This window comes from Rhineura floridana, chromosome 3 (assembly GCF_030035675.1).
Source record: "Rhineura floridana isolate rRhiFlo1 chromosome 3, rRhiFlo1.hap2, whole genome shotgun sequence".
NCBI classification, from domain to species: domain Eukaryota; kingdom Metazoa; phylum Chordata; class Lepidosauria; order Squamata; family Rhineuridae; genus Rhineura; species Rhineura floridana.
This window is the reverse complement of record NC_084482.1, coordinates 58,207,863-58,220,090: the sequence shown is the minus strand read 5'-3', so window position 1 is coordinate 58,220,090 and position 12,228 is coordinate 58,207,863. Positions and strand designations below refer to the sequence as shown.

Genomic DNA, 12,228 nt, shown 5'->3' with positions numbered 1-12,228 from the left:
CGTCTAAAGAAAGTAGTCCAAGAAAAAGTAGTCCCAGACATATATCAATCAAATAATCATCTAGATCAGATTTTCTCTTCGGGTAAGTTGCCCCTCATCCGTTTTAATCTTTATAGTTTCCAAATTCAGGCCAGCTTTTTGCCATAAAAAATAAGATAAGCTTTTTAAATTTTCTTTCCTCCTCCTTAATTCCTTGTATAAAAGAGAGAAGTGTAACTCACCCAGGTATCTTGATTTCTGATTCTTAAACAAATCTCTTTTACTGTAGTAATTTAAGCCAAATGATAAGATTAGACAGAAGAAAGCTCGCCCGTTGTGGATCGTTTAAAAGAAAAAACGTCTCGCTTTTTTCAGCCCAGCTTGCTGGAAGTCCTAACTCCGTCCTCGGCTGCTAGGTATGCCTTCCTTTCCCAGGGAATTCCTGATCGATTCCAGCCACCGACAGCCCAACGAAGTTTCTGTGGATAATCTATTCGGTTCACCCTTGCCTGGGAGAACATTTATACCAGTCAAAGTTCCCTTTTGACTGATTTTAAACTGAAAAAAGCTTCCTCTGAGACAGAGCTTATCTCAGAGGCAGCCACAGGCGGAGCAATCCTTCCGGGAAGTCCTTGATCTTCTCATTCCTAGTGGTTGGTGGGTGTTATGGCAGTTCCCCTATGCATGAGCATTGCACCGCTGCAGGCTGTGATGTGCCTGATGGGCATCACTGGCTTCATGTCACCACATGCCTGCTCGCCTCCACCAGGCTCTCTCCCCTGACCACTTTGGAACCTCTTTGCTGGATGGCCTTGTCTGTTGAACTCAGATTTTTTTTTAAGCACAACCCCCCCCCCCACTTCCCAATAAAACATTCCGCTGAAAATAAATTGTTTGTTATCTAACCACAGTTCCAAGAAGGCAGAAATGTTGAAACGCTTGTTTCCCTCCCTCTTCTGCAGGGGTTCCATCGCTACTCCACTGACCAGCGTTGGCACGTCCCTCACTTTGAAAAGATGCTGTATGATCAGGGGCAGTTGGCAGCAGCCTACAGCAAGGCATTTCAGGTATTCCTCAGCAGTACCCTGTTCCCACCCATGCCTCTGTATTAGGGCCCAAAGGAACAGGGTTCATCTCAGCAAAAGGGTGAGGTAGGAAGCAGAGTTTGACATGGTGATCAGGGCCAGCGTCAGGAGCAGACGTTGTTGAGCATCCGCTGAGGCCCACACCCTTGCAGGGACCCCACTGTCAACCATCAGAGATTCCTGACTCTGCTGGTCCTCCTCTTTGCTGCAGTTGCCTGTTCACCTGTCCTCTCCAGAAGCAGTGGCAAAAGTAAGAAGCTTAGGAGGAGCCTTCTGCTCTTCCTCTGGGCTGCCGTGCCCACATGGGGAGGAGTTTCATTAGCAAGGAGAGGAGGCCTCACTGTGGGCATTTTGCCCATGAGTCCCCCAAAGCCACCGGTGGCAATATCTGGGGAGAAACTGGTGAATTTCCACATTGTTGCCATATTTCCTTGCTTTTGTCCTACTGATGTCTGATATTCCGTGGAAGAGAAATGCTGCTGTCCTCTTGAGGTACATAAGACGTGTGTGTTTGTGTGTGAACTCTATGAATCCAAGCCATTTTATTTATTTCCTTACATTTATACCCCACCTTTCTTCCGTCATAGAACCCAAGGCGGTATAGAAGGTGGTGGCCTCATGTGCCTTCAGACCATACCCTGGGATCAGACTCGTGATCAGGCATGTATGGGGTGGTCATGCTGGACAAACTGTGCCAGCGTGGGAAGTGCTTGGCAAGGCTTAGCAATGTGAGGAGAAGGGCTACAGTCCCCCAGGACTGGAATCTTCAATTGGATCAGCTTGTGGGTTGGTAAAGACCCATAACTGGCAACTAGCAGGGAGAGTACTTGAACTCTTTAACTTCACGCTTTCAACTTGTCATTGGGATGACATGGGCTGTTTTCAGACATGGGGCTTATTGCATTAATTTAATGGATTAAAGTGGTAGTACTTCTGTCCCAATTTCTAAAATTACTTTCACACTGAAGTACCTGTTGTGTTAAGGAACAGTAGCTTTTTCAGCTGATATACTGGCATTTTGCGCAAATATCTTTCACACGGCTGCAATGAACAATGTCTTGTTGTAGTCCCTCACCTCTTACACACGTGTGCATTGTAGTTCCCCACTGTGTAGGAGGTCTAAGATCTCGTCCCATCGCTATGCAATCCCTCCCCCTTTATCATGTGACATATATATATTTATTTTAGTTGTAGAGACACGGGTGTGGGGGAGAAATGCTGCTGCTACCCATGCCTACACTGGAATACTGGTACAATTTTCATCAGGCAAAAACAAAACAAAGCACACCTAAAGGGCAGGAGCGCACGGCATGCAGGGATGCCTGTTAAGTGAGCAGCTGCAGCTAGTGAAAAATGTCTGTGATTTTCCGGGTTCCCAAGCATGCAAACGGATTATTTCTGGAATCATTTATCCCCCAAATTAGCGTTAAATGTGCACTATATTCCACTAGAATTCCAGAACTAGCTTGTATGTCATGTGAAAGGTCAAATATAATACACAAATTACCAGGTAAGAAATCGTCAGAATTACAGAATAAAGTGCAACATGACAGCAGCTATGGCTTAGATGAAAAGAGGACGGTTAGGTGAAAAGAAGCTATTTAGACAAACACTTGGCTTCTTCAGCCCAATTCCTGCATCTAGTAACTTATGTCTGTCCGGAAAAGGAAACTTGTTTTTTCCTTGTTCCTCGTGAGCCATTTATGGCAACAGAAGGAGATGGTGGCACTGTGTGGAGCTTCCTCCCCTTTCTTTCTTGCTGCACTTGTTCTTGGCGGTTACATGGCACCTCAGGAGTGTCAATGAATACCGAGAGCAACATTTAGGTCTGTCACTTGTGTGCTGTGGAGGAGGCAGTATTTACAGAAGGTTGTTCAGGGAAGAGAGAACCAAGGAATGGTTCACAGGAGCGAAGGCTGTTCCCGTTCTCACTGTGGCAGAACTGCTCTGAGATGGAACAACTTTGCTGCCACTTCTGGGGGATTTGGGGTGCCTGCCCCCTTTTCAGACAAAGTTCACCAATTCCATAAGCGAGTCCAACCATCGCTGTGCCCTCCTTGCACAGAAACTGGACCTAAGAGCTCTTGAGAAAGGAGAAAAGGTTTTGTTTCGTTTCATCCAAGGGGAGGCTGAGGCAGAATTCAGAATTAAGCTGTCTGCCACAGAATTAAGCTCTCTCTCTCTCCCCCTCCAACTTTCTGTCTCCCCTCGCAAACTTTCTGGCTCTAATAGCCAGGTACCTTTTACTTTCTGGGAGAACACAGGTCGGTGGATGCTAGCCAGCCCCCCCTCCATTTCACGATGGTCTCCTCTCTGTCTCTGTCTGTCCTTGCAGCATAGTTTGTTCACTTGCATCACAATCCTCTGCTCATCCCTAACCACCATTTTCAGGACCATACATTCTGCTAAATCTATTTTTTTTTAATGCTTGGAGCCGAGTTGTGGAACTTTCTGAGAAATTTTGAGATTGCTTAAAATAAATTATGTTGGGGCCAAGCTAGATGATACATTAAATGTGCGATTGCATGTGTATTTTTTTTTTATAAGCTGCAACCATGGGGATTCTTGATCCTAACTGAAACTGTGGTATGGAGGTAGGGCAGAATGCAACGGAAGATCACAATTTCCCCCTGCCATTTCCCAACAACATTCCTCTAGAACAGGTGTGGGGAACCTTTGGCCCTCTAGATGTTGCTGAACTACAACTCCCATTTGTTCCAACAAGCAAGGTCAGTGGCTAAGGGTGATGGGAGTGGTAGTTGAGCAACATCCAGAGACTGAAAAGTTCCCCACCCCTGCTCTACAAGCTGCTGTGGAGAGGGCTGGCCCTACCACTAAGCAGATCCAAGTGGCTGTCTTGGGTGGCAGATGCTGGGGTGTGTGGGAGTCGTGATGAGGTGCTGAAGGGCAGAGCTTTGTGCATGGCTTTGCCCTGTGCCCCCTAAGCTAGCCTGCTGCCCTTTGATGCAGTGGAGGATGTTGTCCTGTTGCAATTGTGGAAGAGTCAGCTGCCAGTCCAGCTGGCTCCTGTATGTGGGATTGAGAGGGGGTCCCATCTTGTCCCTTGCCTGAAACTGCAAAAATACCTGTGGGCATATATAGCAGCTTCTCTTCTGGAGCAAGAAGCAGCATATGGGCGTGTGGGGGGAAGGTTTTTGTCAGGAAACAGGGCACATGTGTTTGTGCAAGGGAGGGAGTGTTAAATCCAGATTTGGAGGACCCATGTCTGCTACTTGGGGGGAGGAAAGGAGACACAAATATGACCATACAAGGAATACATCATCTAGGATGACCCTTAAGTAGTTTGCCATTGCCGGGCTGCACAAACCTTTGGAGGTGTAAGGTTTCAAACTGTGTCAAGAGCAGCAATCAAAGGAAATGTATAATTATATATCTGTCAGTGAGTATGTGGCTCAGGTGAGACAGAGGATTTCCCTCACTATTTTTAGAAATGTCGTTTGTGTAAGGAAGTCAGAAATGAAGTAGTGGGACCCTTTTTTTTTTTTAAGGTAAGTTTTCTGAGGATGAGAGGTTAAGGCTCTTGCTATATAAGCCTGATTGTGTGGCTTCTGGTTTTTTGTGTCTGACTCAGTACATTTGATATACTCTTGGTCTTTTGGGGTTTATAACTGAGAAATTAGCATGAACAATTGTGTGTGTGCTTTGGAGTTTTTAATTCCATTATCACCTGTTTTGGTTTATAGTGGTAAATAAATTTAAGGAACAAATCAGGGATGGCCAGTCTTGCAGCATTAGAGCTTCTGAACATTCAATAGCCAAGCAAGTGGGGGACGTTTTGGCAGGTCCAGCATTTCAAACCCCTGCAGGACTGTGATGTTACAAGCTGTGTCTGCTAAAATGTTCTCTTCTACATGCCCATTAAAGATACAGGTGCTCAGGATTGAAAGTTGGCCATCCCTATTTTAAATGGAAGTTGTGATGCCATTTCATTACCACGCTGCCTCGTATGGCTCATATCATGCTCTCTGAACCTCCCTCCTCCCTTTTTCCTCCTAGTGTGTTCCTGTGGCTTTCTCCTCTGTTTATGTTGAAGGCAGGACCTTCTGTCTGGTGGCACCTTCCCTGCAGAATAACCTCCCCAGAGAGTTCTGCTAGATATTCTTTTGGAGCTCTCATGAGAGTTGTACTTTTTTTTTCCTGCCAAGCTTTGGCTGGGGGCGAGGAAGACGGAATTCAGATATGTCTCATTGATGCTGGCACTTATATTTGTGTTTTATTATGTTTTGTGAGTTTCTAGTTTTAATCTGTTTACAGTCTGTGGATATGATGCTGTGTATTGTTGATTTTAATTGCAAGCAGCCTGGAAGGCTCTTTTGAGGTTCATTGGCTAGATATATACCTCCAGTGGATAAGTACACATGCAGACATTTCTGATAGCACTCTGGGAATTCAGCAATAGTTACTGCTGATGTGGCCATGGCTGGCAATGTTGGCTTTCACGATTAGGCAGTTTCCTTTTGCTCACTAATTTTAGATGCTCGATAACAGGCTCTCCAGATGCAATTTGAAAAGATTTTGCAGCCGTGGAATCCATAAGAGCTTTGAGTATTAGCCAAGGAAGCCAGCCCACCTGCTACTTCGGCATCCAAATCATTGGCTTCCCTGAATCCTGAGATGATCCTAGGTAGCCCCATTTCACATCCAATCAACTGCTCCTGGCACTGGGATAGTGATCTTCAACTCATTTGCCTTCTTAAAAAGCAGCTTTAAGATAAATCTACATAAGAACATAAGAACATAAGAAGAGCCTGCTGGATCAGGCCAGTGGCCCATCTAGTCCATCCTGTTCTCACAGTGGCCAACCAGGTGCCTGGGGGAAACCCGCAAGCAGGACCTGAGTGCAAGAACACTCTCCCCTCCTGAGGCTTCCGGCAACTGGTTTTCAGAAGCATGCTGCCTCTGACTAGGGTGGCAGAGCACAGCCATCATGGCTAGTAGCCATTGATAGCCCTGTCCTCCATGAATTTGTCTAATCTTCTTTTAAAGCCGTCCAAGCTGGTGGCCATTACTGCATCTTGTGGGAGCAAATTCCATTGGGCGGAATTTACATATGGGCGTGAGTTGTGTCTGTCTGTCCCAAGCTTTGCAACCAGAAAACTTAAATCCCACAAGAATAAATTGTGCAGATCAGACAAACTAGAACAAGTCGGTGTGTGTAAAGTTCCTGGTTCAGCCCAGTTGTGAGATTCGGGTTCTTGCAGATTATTATTTTTTTGGCATGGAGTGAAGTTATGTAGGGAAAAAGATCAGTGTGGCATTTTGGAGCACAATGTGTACGGATCGGACAGGAGATCCATAAAGAGGGGCAGGGAGGTTAGCCGTTGCGGAGTCCTCACTTACACATATTTTGTTGCCGTTTCTTTCTGAGCTTATAGCAGGGTAATGATTACACTCAACGTATATCCTAGCAGAGCCAAGAAGCGGGCCTGTGTCCCTTGCTGCCAGAGCCTTTCATTTATTTACTAGGCAACAGCTGCTCCAGTGCACTGGGGGCTGAATGACCTGGGTGTGATCCTCCACATCATCCAGCATTTCTGCCGCGCAAAAGATTTCTGAGATGCAAGTAGCATTATACTGCCTATCTAAACTGCAGCAACTGTCTGCATATTGTGGTCCAGATAGTAGGCTCCTTCCCTTCCTGTTGTGGGTTAACATCCTTGTGCCATCACCCCCTCTTCCCCACATTTGTTCTTTAAGCTTAAGCCTCCTCCCTTTCTCCACTTCCTCCCCCCCCCATTTCGTTATCTTTGGAATGCAATGTTCCTTGTGTCTTACACAGATCTCTGGGGACGAATTCTTTGCAGACATAGCTGCAGACATTCTGCTCTACGTTTCCCGGGATCTGAATGACGGGGTAAGCTACCATCTCAGGCTCTTGTTTCGCGGCTGTTTGATGCTGATTGGTCTTTGACTCACCAGCGTGCAAGTGGAACTGATGCAAGTGCAGCAGACTCAGTTACTGATTGTGCCTGAAGCCCCCAGTCTCTTGGGTGTGTCAATAATTTAGCCTTAGTACATCCTCCCACCAAGTCAATGCAGACCCTTGCCCCATTATTCCTTTTAATTCTTCCTGGGGCTAATTCCCTTCAGTGCTGAAGATGCTGGATTTTAAAAAGACTTCAAATGAGAAGACTTTATTTTAAAACAATATCATTGTAAGGGCCAAACCAGATGTTACATGCAAACTCTCAATAGCTGCTTCGGTAAGGAAAATACACATCTTGAACCCCATGTCGGGTTGAGGCTGTGATGGGCAGGAGAAGGGTTAAGCTTCTTCCATGACTCTGTTGCATCTCTGCTTTATATTGCTCTTTCCCAAAGCTGCTTGGCCTAGAAGGAGAACCTGCTGGGGTTTTATTATACTTGTGTGCGTATAATGTGTAGTTCATCCCTAAGACAACATTCTTAAAGGGGATTTCCAGAGGAGCAGCTGTTTTAATCTGCTGTAGTAAAAGCAATGTGGAGTCCTGTGGCACCTTAGTTCCGTCCTGTGGGGCAGGATTGTGATTGTGCAAATAACTAGACTTCCTAATCTGCCCATTCCCAGCCAGGCTTTCACTGCATTGCTGTTGTCGCATTTTATGCTTGGGGAATGGACTGGTGTACTTTGTGTGTGACTGTGTGGAGTGTAGTCTAATGGTGGTGCTCTGGTTTTCAGTCTGGGGGATTCTACAGTGCAGAGGATGCAGATTCCTACCCCACAGTCCAGTCAACAGAGAAGCAAGAAGGGGCTTTCTGTGTGTGGACAGCTGAGGAGATCCGGTGGAACTTGCCAGACCCCATTGAAGGGATTCCAGAGAGAAAGACCATGGCAGATGTCTTTATGCATCACTATGGGATTAAGGAGGATGGCAATGTGAATCCAATGAAGGTGCAGTGTGAGAGGAGGCACAGCCAGGGAGGGACTATTGTGTCTCTTGTCACAAATGACGTCACAGGGACTGTCCAATAAATGCCTGTGACACTAGTGCTTGGGATAGGGTTGCACTTCTCCAGACCTCCTCTACTGCTGGTAGAATGACCACTCTGCCTGACTCCTAAATGAATGGCTATTGATGCTTGCCAACTAAGGCAGCATAAAGTTCTTAGAATTCAGTTAGTTACCAGCTGTATCTAGACCCAAATTCCTCTCGCATCAGACAACAACCTGAAGAGAAGAAGTGAATCGGAAGCTTCATTATGTAAAATGGCAAAATATATCACTCACTGGAAAATCCGATATTGCATGGCCAGTTCAATTCATTCTTCCCCTCTTTCCTCTCTCTCGGCCAACCCCCTAAATAAATTAATCCATCTTTTTTAAAGTTTGATGATGCCTCTTGGCATTGCATAGGTACTTTCATTCAAGATAAGTAAGTTACAGTCATCAATAGCTACACATGCTTGCCAGGAATTGACCCTCCTCCCTTCCCATGGCATGCAAGCTCACTCGAGGTCACTTGAACTCCTCTCCTTTCTCAGGCTCCAGCCTCCCAGCTGCCCCTAGAAAAAGAAGCAGGAAGAGACTGCTGGCAGCCTGCTCTTCATTAGAGCTCCTTGGCTATGTCTAGAACCTGCATTTTGATTCTTTGGCTTGCCTGTCCTCTCTGCCCTTATCATTCCAAATGACCCTCTTTGTGTCACATGGGGAGGGTTAACCCTTTGTTTCTCTGCTGCCATCCCCGAATCGCAACAACCCCCCCAGCAATTAGGCTTAGAAGAATAAGAAAGCTCCCACTGGTGTCAATGGAAGCTTTCCAGGCTATGGCCTGGATCCAAAGGCAGTGTGAGATACATTGGCCCATAGGCCTGATGTTCCCAACCCTTGAGTTAAATCAATATTCTTCAACCTTTTCTCTAATATGGGACCCACTTTTTTAACCCCAACTTTCAACATGGGATCTTCTTTTAATTTTTCCTGTTGGTGTCTGACCTCTTCCTTTCCCCCCTTCTTTATGTGTAGTTTCCTTCATTTCTCTGTTTCCTTATCTGATCAAACTGAATGAGAGGGGAAAAAAGGAAAAGACAACGGTCTGGTCACTAGTGGTGCAGCTTGCCTTATGTTGCCCCAGTTACATGTCTCAACCTATCAGTGAGTTAGAGTAATGCTGATACGAGGGCCCTAGAAGGATGTTAGCACAAGTCAAATTTTGAGAACAGCTCGTCCCTTCCTGTTCTCTAATGTTGGCTTTTTGTTTCAGGATCCCCACAATGAGCTAAAAGGAAAAAATGTCCTGATAGTGCAGTATTCTCTGGAACTTACAGCTGCCCGGTTTGGACTTGAGCTGGAGCAGCTGAAGATGTTGCTTGTTAAAAGCCGGGAGCAGCTGTATAAGGCACGGCGCCTGCGACCACGGCCCCATCTGGACAGCAAGATGCTGGCCTCCTGGAATGGTGAGGTTCCTCTTGCGCTGAACTCAGTGACATCAGTGCATGTGTGTGCAATCACATGCAAGGATTCCACAGATGTCTTGGGATGGGGTGGGTGGAAGACAATACAGTATTTTAGCCATAATAGGGTCCTCCATGATGCAGCCTTCAAAGGGAAATACCATCACAGCAGAGCAGATATACCTTTCTGATGCTGGCAGGACAGCTACTGATACAACCAAAATTGTTTACTGTTTTTTCCTTACTCTTCTGCTCTTGATAGTTAATCTCCCCCGCTGTCCCTGAAGGTAAAGGATCCTGGACAGCCACTATTTGTCTGAAACTTTTCTCCAATTTTGCCAGCAGGGGGCAGCAGAACCTTTCTCCTGTTTTCCTCACAAGCACTTTGAAATAATCTTACTCATGCAACAGTGACATTACTGTGGCTTTTCACATTATATAAAAGGGGGCACGCCTGCCCATTATGGAATAAAGTCACCTAAACATATAATGGAAAAAGCAGTAGACACACATTGAGAGAGAATGTGTGTGCTCAGCAAGTGGCTCCAGAATTCACAGGGCTTCTTTCAGAAATAGTCTTGTCTTTGCCTTGCAAGAATAAACTCATTTTGAAAACCTGGTAGGAGAAATAGCACTCAGAGCCATGAAGGCTTGTTGACTGATTATCTGCAGCTTTTTGCCAAGTGATATCTTCCACACAAGCTATGAGGGAAATATTTGCCCTCTTCTTCTGAATCCATTAATTTTTTTTGTTGGGGCAGAAGGATGATAAATTCTCCCCACTGGGTATTGTGAGTTGATACTGTGGTAAATTACCCTCTCCCCAAGTAAATGATTTCCTGTCTACATTCACCCTGCTTTAGTGAATTTTGAGAGCGGCCATATTAGTGAGGAAGTCATATTGTTAGCAGCTGGGTGTGTCATCTGACCTGTCTTCTGCAATTGCTGATTGTCAAGGGGAATACTTTTTCGCTGAACATTTTGGGCATGTCAGTCCAGCTGGGCATTGTTGGTGCCATTGTGAGATGCTGACTCTGCCTTTTCCTTCTCCCAGGGCTGATGATTTCTGGCTTTGCTCAAAGCGGAGCCATCTTGGGCAGGAAGGAATACACTGATCGGGCCATATGTGCGGCTTCCTTCTTGCAGAACCACATGTTTAGTGCCACTACTGGGAAGCTGCTCAGAAGCTGTTACCGGGGGGAAGGCAACTTGGTGGAGAAGAGGTATATGGGAAGCAATTACAGAAGAAGCCTGTCTGAGTGGGGGAGAAGAGGACTGTGCCTGTGTGTATGTGGGAAGAACCATAGCTCAGTGGTAAAGCATTGCGGTGCATACAGGAGGTCCCAGGTTAAATCCCTGGCAAATCTATCCATTTAATAGTGTCAAGGAGCAAGTGATGGGAAAGACTTTATCCTGGAGAGCTTCTCCCAGTCAGTGTCGGCAATACTGGCCTAGGTAGGACAGAGGGCCTGACCCAGTGGAAGGCAGGGGCTTGTATACTTAAGCAAGTGGCACTGTGGTTGTGTTTGTCCGGAAGGGCCAGTGGGGTGGGGCAGAGCTGCAGTGACACCCTCGCAACTAGAGACGTCAAGCCCCAGAAAAAAGAGGAAAACCCTGTTTTTTTCCTGAACATTTTCTCCCCCCCCGAACCTTCACATCTCTTCTCCCAACACCAGTGTCGCTGCAGCTGATGTAGATGGTGCAAGTCAGGACTGTGGAGAACCACTAGTGGGTGCACTGGATTGGCTCCACTGCTGTGTTCGCCCAGCCCCGTCTTCGCCACTGTCCCATCCCATGCTGCCCCACCCCAGCCAGGTGAGTTATAGTGACTCTGGTGTTTGGAGAGTGGCTCTGCACCAACGCACAGGCTGCTGCTGGTTTCTGTGATACTGGCTGAAAGAGGCAGCTGGAGAATGGAGGGTGCCAGTGCCAGGCCTACATTTCTCCTGAGGGGAGAAAAGCTTTAACGTTTTGTGGGCAGATTCGGAAACCAGCAGAGTTTGAGGGACAAGATATCTACTGGCAAGAGACTTCAGGGCTTCATACTGCTTACCGCTTTACTTTTCCCTGTCCCTTCAACAATGCCCTTGCCTCCATCTTCTGTAAAATAAACAAACAAATGTTAAAAATAGCCAAATTCTGCCACTTCCACGTCACAATAGAGACCCGAGGTGGAATCCAACATAGCGCTAAGTCGTTTGTTTTGTCAGTGCAAAGATTTCTGCTTGTGCAAGGGAATGTTCTCTTCCCTCTGCCCGCCCCCTAAGTGTGTTCTGAGGGCTCCCCCAACTCTCTGGAGCAGATTTGAGAAGAGTGTGGGGTACATGCAGGGGGAGGGGTGAAGTCCCATTGAGGAAGCAGAGATCTTTGTGCTGACAGGACTCATCAGTAGAATATTGCCCACAATGTTTAAAATTAAGTATGCAGGCTTTGCAAATATTGCATGCAGTATTTAGTTAGTTCTTACAACTCTGAACATGAAACTGGGAGTTTCCACTCTGAGGGATCCTTGGCACATGAATCCAGATCTTTGGCTATGACCTTAAAACTGCAGGTGCAATCTCTTCATTCCACTGAACAAAGTGGCAAAGTTCCTACTGATATTAATTAATGGCTCTGGGTTGAATGAGCAATGGAATACGTGATCTTCATAGTGATAAGCAGAGCTTCTGTTTTCACACCAGCATGTACTTTTGCTCCTTTCTGAGTCAAGTCACTGGGTGGCCTGTTAAAGAGCATCTACATATGTTTACTAACAAATATGCCATTTAAT

General features: G+C 46.2%; 1 protein-coding gene across 4 annotated transcripts in view; it reads left to right on the top strand.

Annotated features, from left to right (window-relative positions):
* The window catches only part of SPATA20 (spermatogenesis associated 20), a 66,249-nt gene that overhangs the window by 16,597 nt on the left and 37,424 nt on the right, over positions 1–12,228 (top strand). For 3 of the 4 annotated variants that reach the window (XM_061616022.1, XM_061616025.1, XM_061616023.1), the window contains exons 8-12: positions 942–1,046; positions 6,865–6,939; positions 7,744–7,956; positions 9,266–9,458; positions 10,510–10,678. In XM_061616022.1, coding sequence (XP_061472006.1) covers positions 942–1,046; positions 6,865–6,939; positions 7,744–7,956; positions 9,266–9,458; positions 10,510–10,678 — 755 coding nt within the window. The remainder of the gene's footprint in view (positions 1–941; positions 1,047–6,864; positions 6,940–7,743; positions 7,957–9,265; positions 9,459–10,509; positions 10,679–12,228) is intronic. The other variant, XM_061616026.1, reaches the window with a different exon arrangement.